Here is a 16,406-nt window from a genome sequence, read left to right on the forward strand (position 1 = left end):
AGTCATGGGTAAGGGAAGGGGTGCCTCCTGGGCATTGCCAGCCTGGTCAGCAATATTGGGGGGAGGGGTAGCACTGGCCAGCGATCGGGAGGCCGGCAATGCGAGGCTACTGCACATGTGCCAATCTCCACATTGCTAGATCGGCGCATACGCATTGGCTCACTCAACACTTTATTGCTGGTCTCTCCAGTGGAATATGTCCTGCCCCTGGATTTTAAGTGTAAATCTCCCTGAGGCAATCTGGGAGATTCATTTTGAAGATCCCGCTTAAAAAAAAGAGCAGGAGTTACTCTAGTTTTTACGCAAATTCAACACTTAGAATTTTTTTTGGGAGAATCCCGGCCTCGGTGTATATTTGAAACCAAAAGAGAAAATGCTGGAAAATCTCAGCAGGTCTGGCAGCATCTGTAAGGAGGGAAAAGAACTGACATTTCGAGTCCAGATGACCCCTTGTCAAAGCCAAAGAAAATGGGAAGATACTCCTAAATGCTAAGAGTGCTTTTTGATGTTTACATGATTTTCCCTTGGTATACCTGAGCAGGGGGCTGCCTGGTACAGGATCTGTACACAAAGAAGAAGGATGATTGATTCCCGATTGTGTATGTTCCTTACCATAGTGAGAATAGCTCAAACGCATTAAAAATTCTTCAGAACTATTTGGGATATAAAAAGGAATAGATGAGCCCTGCCCATTAATGTAAATGTAGACACCCCTTGTAACCGTTGGTAGGTATTGATTAAAATCCAATCTTTTGCTACTTCCTATTTTTAAGTTGTGTTTTCACGCAAGTATTTTAGATCTTTATGTTGCTGTGCATGGTCTGCAACGTACCAATTTGTTTCACATTGGTTTCTTCATAGGTTTCATTTGTACGTTCAGATTTTTGAACATTAATTGAGACATCTGTTGTGTTATGTGATCTCTCATGCAATGTGAGTATTTGATTTTGTTTTCATTATTTGATTCTAAGCTGAAATCATTTCATTTTTCTGTTGCTTTGTCTAATAGCTAAACATAAATCTAATTAACCTTTATTATTTTGGGTGTCTTAAATAGCTCATGAAAGATAACATTTCTCCAGTCCGACTAACTCTGAACAGACTTTGAGTACTGTATTTGTCTTGTAGTTCTACTCCAATGCCAAATAACTAGATTTTCTTTTAAAGCAACATTGCCCAACCTGAATCCCTGCCAAGCTGGCAATTTGACCATTGTAGCCCAAGTAACACAGCCCAGTTTGTCCCTTTTTATTAGCTGCTGTGTTCAGTTTGTAAGGTTTGGGGAGGGTTGTCTTCAGTGCTAAACTTCTGCTGCTATCTGTAACGACAACTTGCGATTTGTAGCCAGTTCCCAAAAGAAAGTCACCCAGCATTTCACACATGGAAACAGAGGGTGCAATCAGAACCATTGATCAGAAACTTGGTAGAAGATATGGATTTTGAGAAAGATTTAAAGCGGGAAGAAGTGTAGTCAGAGGGTTTAGGCTATGCCAATTTGCCATTTAATGCCGTGTAAATAGCGCACAGAACACCAAACAGAGGAGTGAATGTTGGTGGCGGGGGATGAATTAAAGCTGGCGAGGTTGCAGAGTTACAGTGCAACAAGTTCTGGAACATCTTGAAGATAGAACAAGGATTCCAAATTTATTTGTGTTGAAGAGAGGAGGGCTAATGTATGTATGTGAAGAGTGGTGTAATTGGAAATGCAACTTATCACAGGAAAACTTACGTGGGGTTGCATTTTCCGCAAACTGAACTATGTGTATGTTAGAAGGAGATCCTTCTTGATCAGGGTCTTTGATCTATGGAATGATCGAGTCTAGAGGTAAAGTATAGATAAGGTTTCAGTGCCAGAGTGTTCAGGGAAGAATCAGAAATGTTCAAGTAGAATTGAATTTAATGGCTGTGAGCTAGTGAGAGGTTAGGTTAAGGTCACCAAAGCTTCAACCAGGATCAAAAGGATGCACGTTCTTCTTCAATCAAAAAGTGGCCAGAGAGGAAATAAAGCAATGGCAAGGGAGCACAGTTTGCAGGAGGGTAGGGGCAAAAATAATGGCTTGGGTCTTCTCAGGACAAAGTTTGAAGAAACTGTGATTCATCCAGGATTTTGTACCTAGCAGCTGAGGAGTGGCCATGGATTTGAGCTGGTAGAAAGATGGAGCAAGAAAATCAACATACACGTGTGAAAGCTGACACTTGTTCTGCCAAGCAGCAACATCTTGGGTCCAGATCACCCAAAACCCCCCCTGCCATAACTATACTTAAGAAAGCCCACCAACACCTCTTCTTTCTCAGAATACTAAGGAAATTTGGCATGCCGCTTACAACTCTCATCAACTTTTACAGATGCACCATAGAAAGCATTCTTTCTGGTCATATCACAGCTTGGTATGGTTCCGGCCCTTCCCCAGACTGCAAGAAACTTCAAAAGGTTGTGAATGTAGCCTAACCCATCATTGCAAACCAGCCTCCCATGTATTGACTCTGTCTACACTTCCCACTGCCTCGACAAAGCAGCCAGCATAATTAAGGACCCCACACATCCCGAACATAATCTCTTCCGCCACCTTCTGTCGGGAAAAAGATACAAAAGTCTGAGGTCATGTCCCAGCTGACTCAAGAACTTCTTCTCTACTGCCATTAGACTTTTGGATGGACCTACCTCGCATTAAGTTGATCTTTCTCTCCACCCTAGCAATGACTGTAACACTACATTCTGCACGCTCTCATTTCCTTCTCTGTGAATGGTATGCTTTGTCTGTATAGTGCACAAGAAACAATATTTTTCACTATATACTAATATATGCGACAATAATAAACCAAATCAAAGCAAAATAAAGGCATTCATGTATACCATTCTGAGAGAAAAGGCAACAACATGTGACAGAATGAATGAAAGTTTGAAACAGGCAAGAGTTGCAGATCTTCCATTGATCTTGTCCCACTTATCCTTTGCTCAATATCTATTAATCTCTAACTTTTTTGATGAAAGGTCATCTGCCTGAAAAAATAATTCTGTTTCTCTCTATACAGATGTGACCTGACCTGCTGAGTATTTCCAGCATTTCCTGTTTTTATTTCATGTTTCCTGCATCCACAGTGTTTTTGAATAGTTGGCGAACATAAGTCAAGGGTGTTTTTTTTGGCAGGGGGTGAGGACAGGCAAGAATGGGAGCCAAAAGAGGATGCTGAGTATTATCAAATCTAAAGAAATCTGTAAAAATTAGAGATTGATCAGATTCTAAGAACCAGTAAAGATGACAAAAAAGTAGTAATTTAGAGAGAGAAAGCAGAGTATGAGAGAATGCTAGCTAATAATGTAAAAAGGATAGTAAGAATTTCTGGAAGTTGTTACATAGGAAAAGAGCAGTGATGGTTAGCGTTGAGTCTTTAGGGAGTGAGCCTGAGGAATTGATAATGGAAAACCGGGAAATGGTAGAGGCATTGTACAGACACTTTTTGAATGTCTTCACTACGAAAGACTTGAAAAACTTCACTAAAATACTTGGAAATCAAGAAGTGAAAGGAAGGAAGAAGCTTAAAACAATAATCATCACCAGGAAAAGATGCTGGGAATGTAATTAAGCCTAAAGGCCGACAAGGTCCCAGAACCTGCATCCTAGGGTCTTAAAAGTAGTGGCTGCAGGGATAGTAGAGGCATCGGTTACAATACTTCAAAGTTCCTTAGATTCTAGAAGGGTCCCACCAGATTGGAAAATAGTAAACGTAACACCTTTATTTGAAAAAGGAGGGAGATGGAACGCAGGAAACTGTAGACTGGATGTCGGTCGCAATACTCCTTTTGTTTTTCAGTGCAATCAGATCTGCACCAGAAATCAGCACAGAGCTGATTATCATATGGAAATTGATATTTCCCGGCCTAGGATGGTATTCTCCAAGACTGCTACTGTCTCCATTGCCGCCCCCACACCCCTTTTGGTGCCGCCTAGTGTCCTGTAGGCAAATTGGGTACTAGGCACTGCCAAAGTGGTGGGACAGGGGCAGGGCCTTTTGTGGGACGATCGGTGGGGGGAGAAGGAACACCTGAGAGCGAGGGGACAATCGGAGCTGGCCATCAGGAGGTCAAGGCTGGCCATCGGAGGGGGGAGGGGTTGTGTAGATTGGTGCTGGGTGAAAGAAATTGGAGTTGGCCCAAGTGGGGAGAGGTCCAGTAGGCCGGGGAGTTAGGAAGGCCGGTGATCGGGAGGGGGAGGCCAGCGATCAGGTTGGCGGTTTGGGAACATTGGGGAGGCCAGCAATTAAGGAGGCTGGTGATAGGAAGGGGCGCAATACACATGTTCCGAACTCACCACTGACAGATTAGCGCATGTGCAATGACCCACTCAGCACTCTCCAGCATGTCATCCCGCTCCCCACTTTCCAGCGTGAATCTCTCTAAGGCATTCTGCATTGTAGAGTGTCGGAGATTCAATAAGTATACTCTAAAAACGGACAGGAAATACTCCTGTTTTCCCATCCATTGGGCACTTAGTTTTGTCTCAGGAGAATCCCAGCCGAGTATAATATCACAACAGTACACATTTGTTAGCCCATAAAAACTGTAGCTCGGACATTCCTGCCTTAATGGTCAATTTTAAATGTAGAAATTCAGCATTGTTTATGGTGGGCAAACTGTGCTTTGTTAAGCAACTAGTTTCTCTGATTCCACACAAAATAATAATCCTCTATTCAGTCTCTGCCAAATTAAAGGGATCTCTAGCAACTGTAATGTCATCAAGCAGACAAAGCAGGCAATCACAGTAAAGGCTTCTCACAGACAGCAAACCAGGAATGAAGAGACACTGATTTTCCTTCTCTTTTCATAAGTTTTTCAGAAACACACGTTATAAGTTGAAATATCTGAAACTAACATTAAAAAGCATTTTATTATTTTAAACTAAAGTGTTGTTGTTCTAATGGAAAAAAAATGGTGTTGCAGAAATGTAATATTATTTTTTCCCAGGTCAGAGAGGTTCTTCAGAACCAGAACCTCATTAACAAGGTGTCAATATTTCAGGGGGTTTTAACAGTATTATTAAAGCATAAAATTAGTAGTTCTCTTCTCTTCAGAGATTTCTAATGAATCACCATTTGCAACACACATCCTGTAGAGGGACAGAGAATCAATGCAATGGCAACTTCTGGATTTCCACATTTAACTGTTTATGTGCCAACTCCAAACTTTGCTGTCAGTTTCACAGTTATAATGCTGCCAAAGCTGACAGTTTTGCCGTCATTTCGATTGCAAGATCTGGCCATGATATTCCCAGTACCATCAGCCCATTAGGCAAATCTAATACATGGTGTATGTTCATTTGCTGCTTTATCTTAATGCTGCTAAGTTACTTAGATGAATAATTTTAATGCTGTTGCAGGACATAAATCAGGTATTTTACTTATATTCTTGTTCTTTTCCTTTCTCCTCAGTTTGATATTCCTGAAGACCAGTGTGGAAAGCAAGGATTTCTTTGATTTGCTTTGGATTGCAGGAATCACAGACTTTGTGCTGAAATACATTACAATTGGTTTCAAGTGTCTGATTCTCGTTCTGCCCAGAATCATCTTGGCTTTCAAGTCAAGGGTATGTTGGCCTAGCTTTACTTGAATTTGTTTCTATACTGATTATTGTTTTACAGTGACACTTTAATTTTAAATGGATTGAACACGCTTAATACACCATTATGAATGCTATCATTTTTCAAACAGTGGATTTAAAGAAGTATGTGTAATGTTAACTAAGCAGAGGAGGATTTCCTGTGGGTGAAGCTACTGCTTTCCACCATTCCACCAGTGATTACACTTCAGAAGTTACTTATTGTCTGTAAAAGACTTTGAGACATCCAGTGGTAATGAAAGGCACTATAAAAGTGCAAGTTTTCTTTCCCATCTTTCCTTCCTTGCAACAGGGAAAGACTGCTGCTAGTGTAGTCAATAGTGACCATCTAACTTAAGATGCTCTTTATGGGCAAAAGGGTTCAATATAAACTCGAGTCAAAATCCCTGTAAGATCTTGTTTGGTGCACGTGAATTGTACAATCACTCAAAGGAAAGTAGTTTGAAATGCACTTGTCTGCTGCTACGAAGAGATGAATCATCATTATTTGTGGTTTGCCTTTTTACGTAAGTGCAGGATAGCTATTGAAAGACAAACTGTAACTTGTGAAACACAAACTATAGTTTTTAAAATGCATTGTGCATTTAAAGTGAGGATTTTTTTAAAGTAAAGGATGCCACAAACAATGCTCATTTTATTCCAGATGATGCATATTTGAGTTTTCCTCTGATTAGCTGTTGTATCTGAGATTGATCACGTTATTACTGAAAAAAAATAAAAATTGCTGTGTGGTGAATGGAAGTTTTGTGGCTTTGGGAGTGCTCTTTAGGTGGCTGTCTTTGTTTGCCCAGGTAATAGACATGCTGTAAGTCTAAAATGTGCCTTACCAGACCTCTGAAAATCGACTGGTGCAGGTCCAGCCTCTCCTCAGGCCTTGCAATGGCAAGCCTAAGAGACAGGACTGACCATTGGCCTTATTAAGGATAATTGGCTGATTAAGGATAGCATCAAGGTGGTAGCAAGGGATGATATTGGAGCCAAGGAGCAGAACGTGGAATCGTTGTGGGTGGAGATTAGGAACAGCAAAGGGAGGAAGACGCTGGTGGGTGTCGTCTATAGGCCCCCGAATAATGATCTGGAGGTGGGGCGGGCTGTTAACGCGCAAATAAGTGCGGCGTGCAGGAATGGGACGGCCGTAGTTATGGGGGATTTCAATCTGCATATTGATTGGTCGACCCATGTTGGACACGGTGGGCTCAAGGAGGAGTTCTTGGAATGGTGCCGGGATAATTTCCTTGAACAGTGTGTGTTGGAGCCGACGAGGGAGCGAGCTATCTTGGATCTGGTGCTATGTAATGAGGCAGGTAGAATTAGGGACCTTGCGGTGAAGGATCCTCTTGGAGAGAGTGATCATTGTATGGTGGAGTTTCTGGTGCAGATGGAGGAGGAGAAAGTGGGTTCCCGGACACGCATCCTTTGTTTGAATAGAGGGGAGTACGGTAGGATGAGAGAAGAATTGGCGAATGTGGACTGGGGGAGTGCATTGGAGGGAGGGTCTGCTGAGGAGCAGTGGAGGATCTTTAAGGAGATCTTTCTTGGTGCTCAGCAGAAATTTATTCCGATGGTCAAAAAGGACTGTAGGAGGAGAGGTAATAAGCCGTGGATAACGAAGGAGGTGAAGGAAAGTGTTAAATTAAAAGCGGAGGAATTTAGAGTAGCTAAGAGTAGTGGGCGAGAAGAGGATTGGGAGTGGTTTAAATGTCAACAAAGATTGACAAAGAAGCTGATAAAGGAGGGTAGGAGAAACTATGAAGCTGGGCTAGCGCTTAATATAAAAAAGGATAGCAAGAGTTTTTATAAATATATAAAAAGGAAGAGGCTGGCTAGGGTGAACGTTGGTCCCTTAGAGGATGAGAAAGGGGACCTAGTGGTAGGGGATGGGGATATGGCTAAGGTATTGAATAACTTTTTTGTTTCTGTCTTCACGGAGGAGGACGTGAATAATTTGCCGGGTGTTAGCGATGGAAAGGTGGTAGGACTGGAGGGTCTTAATGACATTACTGTTACTAGAGAGGCGGTGCTCGACAGACTGGAGGGGCTGATTGTGGACAAGTCCCCAGGACCAGATGGAATGCATCCAAGGGTTCTGAAAGAAATGGCGGAGGTTATAGTGGATGCATTGGTGGTTATTTTCCAGACGTCGCTGGATTCCGGGGAAGTGCCGGAGGATTGGAAAACAGCTAATGTTACGCCGTTGTTTAAGAAGGGTGCCAGGCAAAAGGCAGGGAATTATAGGCCGGTTAGTTTAACGTCTGTGGTAGGTAAAATGTTAGAATCCGTCATTAAGGAGGAAATTGCAAGGCATCTTGAAGGGAATTGCTTGATAGAGCAGACACAGCACGGTTTCATTAAAGGGAAGTCGTGTCTGACAAATTTACTGGAGTTCTATGAGGATGTGTCTAGGGCGGTCGATAGAGGAGAGCCGGTGGATGTGGTCTTTCTGGATTTTCAGAAGGCGTTTGACAAAGTACCTCATAAGAGGTTATTGCAGAAGGTCAGGGGACTTGGAGTTGGGGGTAGGGTGTTAGCGTGGATAGAGGATTGGTTGTCAAATAGGAGGCAGAGAGTGGGGGTCAACGGGTGCTATTCGGATTGGCGGATGGTGACTAGTGGAGTGCCCCAGGGGTCGGTGCTGGGGCCTCAGCGTTTTACGATTTATATAGATGATCTGGAGGAGGGAACCGAGTGTAGGGTGTTGAAATTTGCGGATGACACCAAGATTGGGGGAACGGCAAATTGTGCGGAGGGTGTGGAGAGTCTGCAGAAGGATCTAGATAGGCTGGGCGAATGGGCCAGGAAATGGCAAATGGAATTTAATGTTGGCAAGTGTGAGGTGGTCCACTTAGGTAGGAAGAATGGTAGGAAGGACTATTACTTACGTGGTGAAAAACTGCAGCAGGCGACGGTGCAGAGGGACCTCGGGGTCCTTGTGCATGAGTCACAAAAACCCAGCTTGCAGGTGCAGCAGGTGGTCAGGAAGGCAAATGGGATGCTGGCCTTCATAGCGAAGGGGATTGAATATAAAAGTAGGGAGGTCTTGCTGCAGCTGTATAGGGCATTGGTGAGGCCGCAGCTGGAGTACTGTGTGCAGTTTTGGGCGCCGCACCTGCGCAAAGATATTTTGGCCTTGGAAGGAGTGCAGAGGAGGTTTACTAGGCTGATACCGGAGTTGAGGGGGTTGAGCTATGAGGAGAGGCTGAATAAACTAGGCTTGTACTCGTTGGAGTTTAGAAGAATGAGGGGAGATCTCATTGAGACGTATAAGATGATGAATGGGATGGATAGGATAGAGGTGGAGAGACTCTTCCCGCTCAAAAAAGACAGTAGGACTAGGGGGCACAGCCTCAAGATAAAGGGGGGGCGTTTTAGAACGGAGTTGAGGAGGAACTTCTTCACTCAAAGGGTGGTGAATCTCTGGAATTCTCTACCCATTGAAGTGGTGGAGGCTACCTCGCTAAATATTTTCAAGAAGCGGGTTGATGGGTTTTTGATAAGAGAGGGGATTGGGGGTTGTGGGGAGAGGGCCGGAAAGTGGAGCTGAGCCACGACAGATCAGCCATGATCTTATTGAATGGCGGGGCAGGCTCGAAGGGCCAGATGGCCTACTCCTGCTCCTATTTCTTATGTTCTTATGGCCTTCTAACTGCTGTTGGAAAGCAGGTTTTCAGCCCTAAAGAGGTCATAGAGAGGTTGCAAATGAAGGTAGACTTCTTCTGCTTCATGTGTCTTGCTGCTCAACACCCACAAGTTCCCTGATCTGTCAGGTCATAGAATCATAGAATCCCTACAGTGCAGAAGGAGACCATTCGGCCTATCGAGTTTGCACAGACAGCAGTCCCACCCAGGCCCAATCCCCATAACTCCATGTATTTACTTTGTTAATACTTGACATTAAGCGGCAATTTACCATGGCCAATCAACCTAACACGCACGTCTTTGGAATGTGAGAGGAAACTGGAGCATCTGGACAAAACCCACACAGACATGGGCCCAGGCAGCAGACCCAACAACAGGTTCTTTAGATATTTCTCAAGATGGGTTTTCCCAAAAACACATTTTCATCCTTCCTAGGGGAAGCTGAGGTGAGAAGGGCAGGGATGTAGACTGATTTCCATGGCTATCCTTCTCTACATTTACAATAGATGAAGACGCAGGTCTGCCTCTCAGAGAAATACCACAAAATCGTTAGACAACATAAAGGAGCGGATGCCCTGATGAAATGAGTCTTTACCAGGTACTACAGAAAATGAAAGGAGGCAATTATGAAGAGAAATATCAGTGCCAAATTCTCTTGTGCTGTACTCAGCTACAATAAGGATAGCACCTAGAGAGTTTGAATAAGTTAAATTGCATTTCAAGCTCTTGGTAGACTTGTGTAGCCTTTCTTTCTCTCAAAGTAGATTTACACTACAGTGATAGCATAAATAAGAAGGGATTTGTTGTGCATGAATGAATATATTTTGTAGTGCTAATTTGAAGTAATTGCACACCTTGACTCTGGATGTACTCTGTGACTTCAGTGTAAATATGAATTGAAACCATACCTGCATAAATGCATTCTATCTATTTCCCTTCCTTTCAAATCAGCCTGACAGTTGAAATATTCTCTTCAGAGTCGAATCCTTTTGTTGTGTTTTGCTCATCATCTGCGCACAACTATATTTGCAATAGCCTTTTTCAACTCAACACACATAATAGTCGTACCTCTGTTTCTCCCCACTCTAGATCAATTCAGAACTTGTCATGTTCTTCCCATCCTTTCTCATAATGGTTATCAAAGACAATGGAAACCTTATTGGAAGGTCTTTACTGATTTGATGTGATTTATTATTGTCACGTATTAGTATGCAGTGAGAAGTATTGTTTCTATACAGACAAAGCATACTGTTCATAGAAAAGGGAAGGAGAGAGTGCAGAATGTAGCATTGCAGTCATAGCTAGGGTGTAGAGAAAGATCAACTTAATGCAAAGTGTGTCCATTCAAAAGTCTGATGGCAGCAGCTTGGGCAGTGCCTGTGAGCCCAGGCTGTTACTGCCAGGGTGCTCATGCCTAGGGGCACCACTCCCCCACCGCCTGACCCCCTGGGGGGCCCCAGTTGCTCCCCTTCATTCCAGCAAGGTCAGGCCACTAGTTCCCCAAAAGTGGGGAACTAGTGTAATCCCGCTGGAGTGAAACACCCTGGCAGGGTGGGAGAGGCAAGTGGGCCTTGAGAATTCAGTCCTGGGCCCACTAATCTCATTTAGGTTGCAGGGAAATGATTAGTTAAATCATTTCCGCAGCACGGAGTAGACCACACCGAAAATCCAAGACTGGGAGATGCAAGTATGGCGCGAACATTCGCGGGAACCCCATAAATCGGACGACGTACGATTTTCCCATTCCACTGTGCTAATTTTATGGCGCCGTGGATTGGGAGATTGGCGGCTTACTGTTCTTAAAAAAAAAAATTCTTATTTGCCTGTTGTTGCTTTATCTTACCTGGTCCTTTTGACTGTTTGACCAATGACTTTTTCTCTTGATCCTGGACTCTACAGTAGTTGTTGTGTGAATATAAAAAGGCAGTGGAAGTGGTGTAGAATTAGATTTGGGAAACAGCAAGAAGCGCATGGAGAGCAGATTAGCTCCAGATCCTGCATTGAGGCCACATTCAGGCCTGTGAGTGTGACCGGTCCTATTGGCTGGGAGTAAGAGATCTGGAAATGAAGTCCAAGAGTGAAATGAAGAGCGTAGATCCAAGAACAGGGGGAATAATTGCTGCTACTGGAAACAGCGGCCAGAGTGGTATTTTGAGAGTGAGGAAAGAGAGCAGGAAAATGCTGAGTGCGTTATTATTGTGTCTGCACAAAGTGACATGGAGGATCTGTGATGTCTCACACATCCACAGAGACTCCAAAAGACCATCAAGGAGCACTGAACTTTAACATGTGAGAAACATCAAAAATCAGTTTTGGAAGATGCAATAAAATTTACAGCTCTAGAATTAAGCAATACGCAACATTAAAGCACTTGAACAAGGAAGGCTTGTATGATGGAAATGTTGTTTTGCTATTGGATATAATTGTGATTAACTTGCCTGTAGGTTTTATGATTTTTTTTTTCCCTACCCATTCACACAATTGTTGATTATTTTAATATGTTTATTATTATTGTATACATTTAATGTTGAAGCTGTATATTAGGGAAAGCAACATGACAGCTGCTACACGCACAACAATCATTCAAACAAGTCTCTAAAAAGCTGTTGTTTGTGCGGTGTTACAAACAGGTTGATGGCTAACTGTGTGGTGCTCAGATTTGAATATATCTCAGCACATGCAAGACGGATCTCGGCTGGATTTGCATCAACCTGTGAACAGGGTATGTGACCACTGTAAATGAATGCAGCAGCTTTTCATTACTTAAATAAATCCGCTATTTTACATGTGAAAAGGAATGAGTTCTGGATGGATTCCATGGTTTTGTTAACCTTTCCCGTATTAAACAGATTAAAGTACAAGGAGAAAGCATCAGATAGATGAACAACTTAACAATTGCTGAAGATAAATTGTGCTCCTTTCACAGTTCGTGCCCTTGTCGAATTGTCTGAATGGCTGTTTAAATTGCAATAAATTTCTCTCAGATGTCACCCTTAAATTTAGGTCACTTGACACCCTCCATCCCCGCCCCCTACTCCTGTTTTCCTAGCGTTTACTGAAATCACATTAGAAGGACAGAGTGTGTGGTTTCTGCACTACAGCCTGTGAAGTATGAGGTCATTATTTGGACCGAAAAACCTTTCATGCCTATAAGCTGCTGTTGGGACATAGCTTTCTTGCCTCTCAGTTCCCGTTGCTTCTGTTTTGTTACCTTCAACGATTTTGTGACATGATTTTGCAAATTCATGTTATGCCAGATGGTATTATTTTATACAGGTTACTAAATGAAATGCCTATTTGTCCACTAATTACTTCAACTTTCTATAAAAACTGAATGCTGAAAAGGCAGAACATACAGCGGAACTGAGACTGTCTCTTTATTTGGGGCCATGTTCAGAGCATGTAAAGCAATTGCTCATTTTTTAATATCGCTTCTCTGTCAATCCTGCCTATTAAAAGATATAGTCATACCTGTTGATTAATTTGATGCAAATTCTTGGAGAGAAGGGCACAGGAATGAAGAAGGTAGACAAGCAGAGAATTATCAAACCATGTGGAAAGGGAGTGGATTATGGAAGGTATGCTGATGGGCTGGACTCAACAAGTGAGACATTTGAAATCAATGAAGTGGGCAAACTAGAATTACTGCAGATGCTGGAATCTGAAACAAAAACAGAAAATGCTGGAAAATCTCAGCACGTCTGACAGCATCTGTGGAGAAAGAACAGAATGTTTTTTTGAAGTTTAATGTTTATTTATTAGTGTCACAAGCAGGCTTACATTAACACTGCAGTGAAGTTACTGTGAAAATCACCTAGTTGCCATACTGCAGCACCTGTTTGGGTACACAGAGGGAGAATTTAACATGACCAATGCACCTAACTAGCGTGTCTTTCAGACTATGGGAGGAAACTAGAGCACCCGGAGGAAACCCACACAGACACAGGGAGAACGTGTAGACTCTGCACAGACAGACCCAAGCTGGGAATCGAGCTTTGCCCCTGGCACAGTGAGACAGCAGTGCTAACCACTATGCCACCCTTCGAGCCCTGCTAAAGGATAATCCGGACTCGCAACGTTGGCTCTGTTCTCTCTCCACAGATGCAGTCAGACCTGCTGAGATTTTCAAGCATTTTATGTTGTAGATTTCAGACGAATTAGGACTATCCAAATTGTGGGTCTTCGATGATATCACCTCCTGATGAATACTGTTTTCTACTTCATCCTGATTTTGGTTTTGCCCATCTTTCTGCCTGGATATTTTTGATTCCCTGCTGATCAGAAGTATCAGCTTAACTTTTTTTCTGCTGATGAATGCTTGAGAACTGGGAATGATGTTGGCACAAGGCCAGCAAGTCTATTGAGGGAGTAAAAAAGGAATATCTTCAATCCATCATAAACTTAAGCTTATCCAAAATCCTGCTACCTATGCCCTAACTCATACCAAGTCCCATTTGCCCATCAGCACTGAACTTGCTAATCAACATTGGTCCTGGTTGAGCAATAGCTCAGTTTGTTAAATTCCCATCTTTATTTTTAAATCACCTTTTGGCTTGCTCTTCCTTATCTCCTGTAACTTCCTTTAGTCCAACAGTTTCTCAAGATCATTGCATTCCTCTAATTCTGTGCATCCTGGATTTATGACCACTGATGGCCATGCCTTCAGCTGCTGAAGTCATAAGTCCCTCTGAACCTCTCTTTTATCCTTCAAGACAGTCTTTAAAACTTGGACCATGCCTTTGGTCAACTGCCTCACTAACTGCCTGTGTGGTTTAATGTCAGACTTTGTTCAACAACTCTCTTAAACAGACCCTTGGGACATTTTACTACATTAAAATTGCTATATAAATGCTAGTTATTGTTGATGCAGAGAATTAGAAATATGCTACAACAAAGGGTTAGAGGTGTTACTGAGAATTGTACAGTACTACATATTGGGGAATTCACACAAGAGTATCAACATTAAGAACAGAATCATAAATATTGTGAAATAAGTTAAGAAACCATTGGATGCTGTTATGGGGAATATAATTGTTGATGGCACAGTGGTTATCACTGCTGCCTCACAGCACCTGGACCCGGGTTCAATTCCATCTTGGGTCACTGTCTGTGTGGAGTTTGCACATTCTCCCTGTGTCTGTGTGGGTTTCCTTTGGGTGCTCCGGTTTCTTCCCACATGCCAAAGATATGCTGGTTAGGTGCACTGGCCATGCTAAATTCTCCCTCAGTGTACCCGAACAGGCACTGGAATATGATGACACAGGGATTTTCACAGTAACTTCATTGCAGTGTTAATGTAAGTCTACTTGTGACATTAATAAATAAACTTTAACTTTCCCTGGGTGGATTAGCTGCATGTCAATCTCCCACATACATTCACTTTTGTCAGTGCTGTGGTAAAACTTGGAAATCTTGCCCTTTTGCCGTCAAACTAACTGATCATTTTAAGTGTAAGACCTGAATTCAATTTTTTTTTCCTCATTCTCTTCCTCCCATGAAATTACACAGAAGTTCCCCTTGATTGTTCCTATAACAAAATCAAAATTGTCCATTATTGTCCTTGGCATATGGACTGCAGCGATTCAAGAAGGCAGCTCACCACCATCTTCTCAAGGGCAACTAAGGGTGGGTAATAAATACTGGCCAGCCAGCAACGTCCATGTCCCACAAATGGAAAAAAATCCCAAACTAGTGGTAGTATGGAAAGTCTATGTTGTTTTCTGTCAGTTTTGCTCATTATTTCATTTTTGGCCAAAATAAAGGAAATAATCACCTATATTACATTTAACTCTGTACATTTGCACAAAGAACTTCTGCATGGCCCTCTGATGGTTTGAAATCATGTACCTTGTCTTTCAGCCAGAATAACAACAAATTGCCTTTTGTGTAGCTTCTTTAACATAGAGTCATAGAGGTTTACAGCGTGGAAACAGGCCCTTCGGCCCAACTTGTCCATGCAGTCCTTTTTTTTTAACCACTAAGCTAGTCCCAATTGCCCGCGTTTGGCTCATGTCCTTCTATGCCCATCCTACCCCTGTAACTGTCTTAATGATTTTTAAAAGACAAAATAGTACCTGCCTCTACTACTGCCTCTGGCAGCTTGTTCCAGACACTCACCACCCCTCTGTTTTTAAAAAATTGCCCCTTTGGATCCTTTTGTATCTTTCTCCTCTCACCTTTAAACCTACGCCGTCTAGTTTTAGACTCCCCTACCTTTGAGAAAATATATTGACTATCTAGCTGATCAATGTCCCTCATTATTTTATAGAGCGTTATAAGATCACCCCTAAGTCTCCCACGCTCCAGGGAAAAAAGTCCCAGTCTATTTGGCTTCTCCTTGAAACTCAAATTATCAAGTCCTGGTAGCATCCTAGTAAATCTTTTCTGCACTAAAACATACTGAAATACTCCAAGGTGCTTCATACAAGTGGCATCAAATAAATTTTTACACCAAAACAGTTGTGAAATTAGAACAGGAAGTGAGTCAAAGAGAGAGACTTGAAAGAGTGTCTTAATGGATATGGAAACAAAGAATTTAGGGAAGGGATTCCAGAACTTGGTACCTTAGCAGTGACAGTGAAAAAGTTTTCTTTCCCTATTCTTGCTGCCATGAACTCCATTGTTGTCATTCTTCTACAGTTCTGAGCTTTCTTTCTGGACATACCATGTTTAATCTTGTTTTTCAGTAGAGCAGTGAAATGTTTTATTACCGTGGATACAGTCCATAAAATATTACAAGGTGCTTTCTTTCCACTTACAAGCCTATTCCAGATAAAGGTACCTCAGTGGCCTCATTCTTGAGAATCTTTATTGCAAAACTACTTCCATACCCTCAGTATTGAGAGTTTAAAACTAATTCTGAACAAAACAATTTAATTGCTGCGCATTTTGAGATAACCGTCTAAGCCACTTCTTATGTGAATGATGTTAGTAACATGTGTTGGAGAGAAAAGCAAAGAATTCTTGCTGAAAACCAAGGGTGAATGAAGAATTGTTTTGGTACTATTCTGGGCAATTGTCTATAAATGATCTTCCCAACTAGAAGACAAACCATTCTGTGCCAACAAAACAGAAACTGTTTTTTGTTTTAGATTTCAGCATCCACAGTATTTTGCCTTTATATTGTGTGCCAGTGTTTTTTTTTCAAAAACATTAT

At 42.3% G+C, this 16,406-nt stretch overlaps 1 protein-coding gene across 2 annotated transcripts in view; it reads left to right on the forward strand.

The window, feature by feature from the left end:
- rnft2 (ring finger protein, transmembrane 2) overlaps positions 1 to 16,406 on the forward strand; it is a 50,563-nt gene that overhangs the window by 15,459 nt on the left and 18,698 nt on the right. For both annotated transcript variants that reach the window (XM_080208408.1, XM_080208409.1), the window contains exon 6: positions 5,428 to 5,581. In XM_080208408.1, coding sequence (XP_080064534.1) covers positions 5,428 to 5,581 — 154 coding nt within the window. The remainder of the gene's footprint in view (positions 1 to 5,427; positions 5,582 to 16,406) is intronic.

This window comes from Carcharhinus amblyrhynchos, chromosome 20 (assembly GCF_965287045.1).
Source record: "Carcharhinus amblyrhynchos chromosome 20, sCarAmb.v2.hapA, whole genome shotgun sequence".
In the NCBI taxonomy this organism is placed as follows: domain Eukaryota; kingdom Metazoa; phylum Chordata; class Chondrichthyes; order Carcharhiniformes; family Carcharhinidae; genus Carcharhinus; species Carcharhinus amblyrhynchos.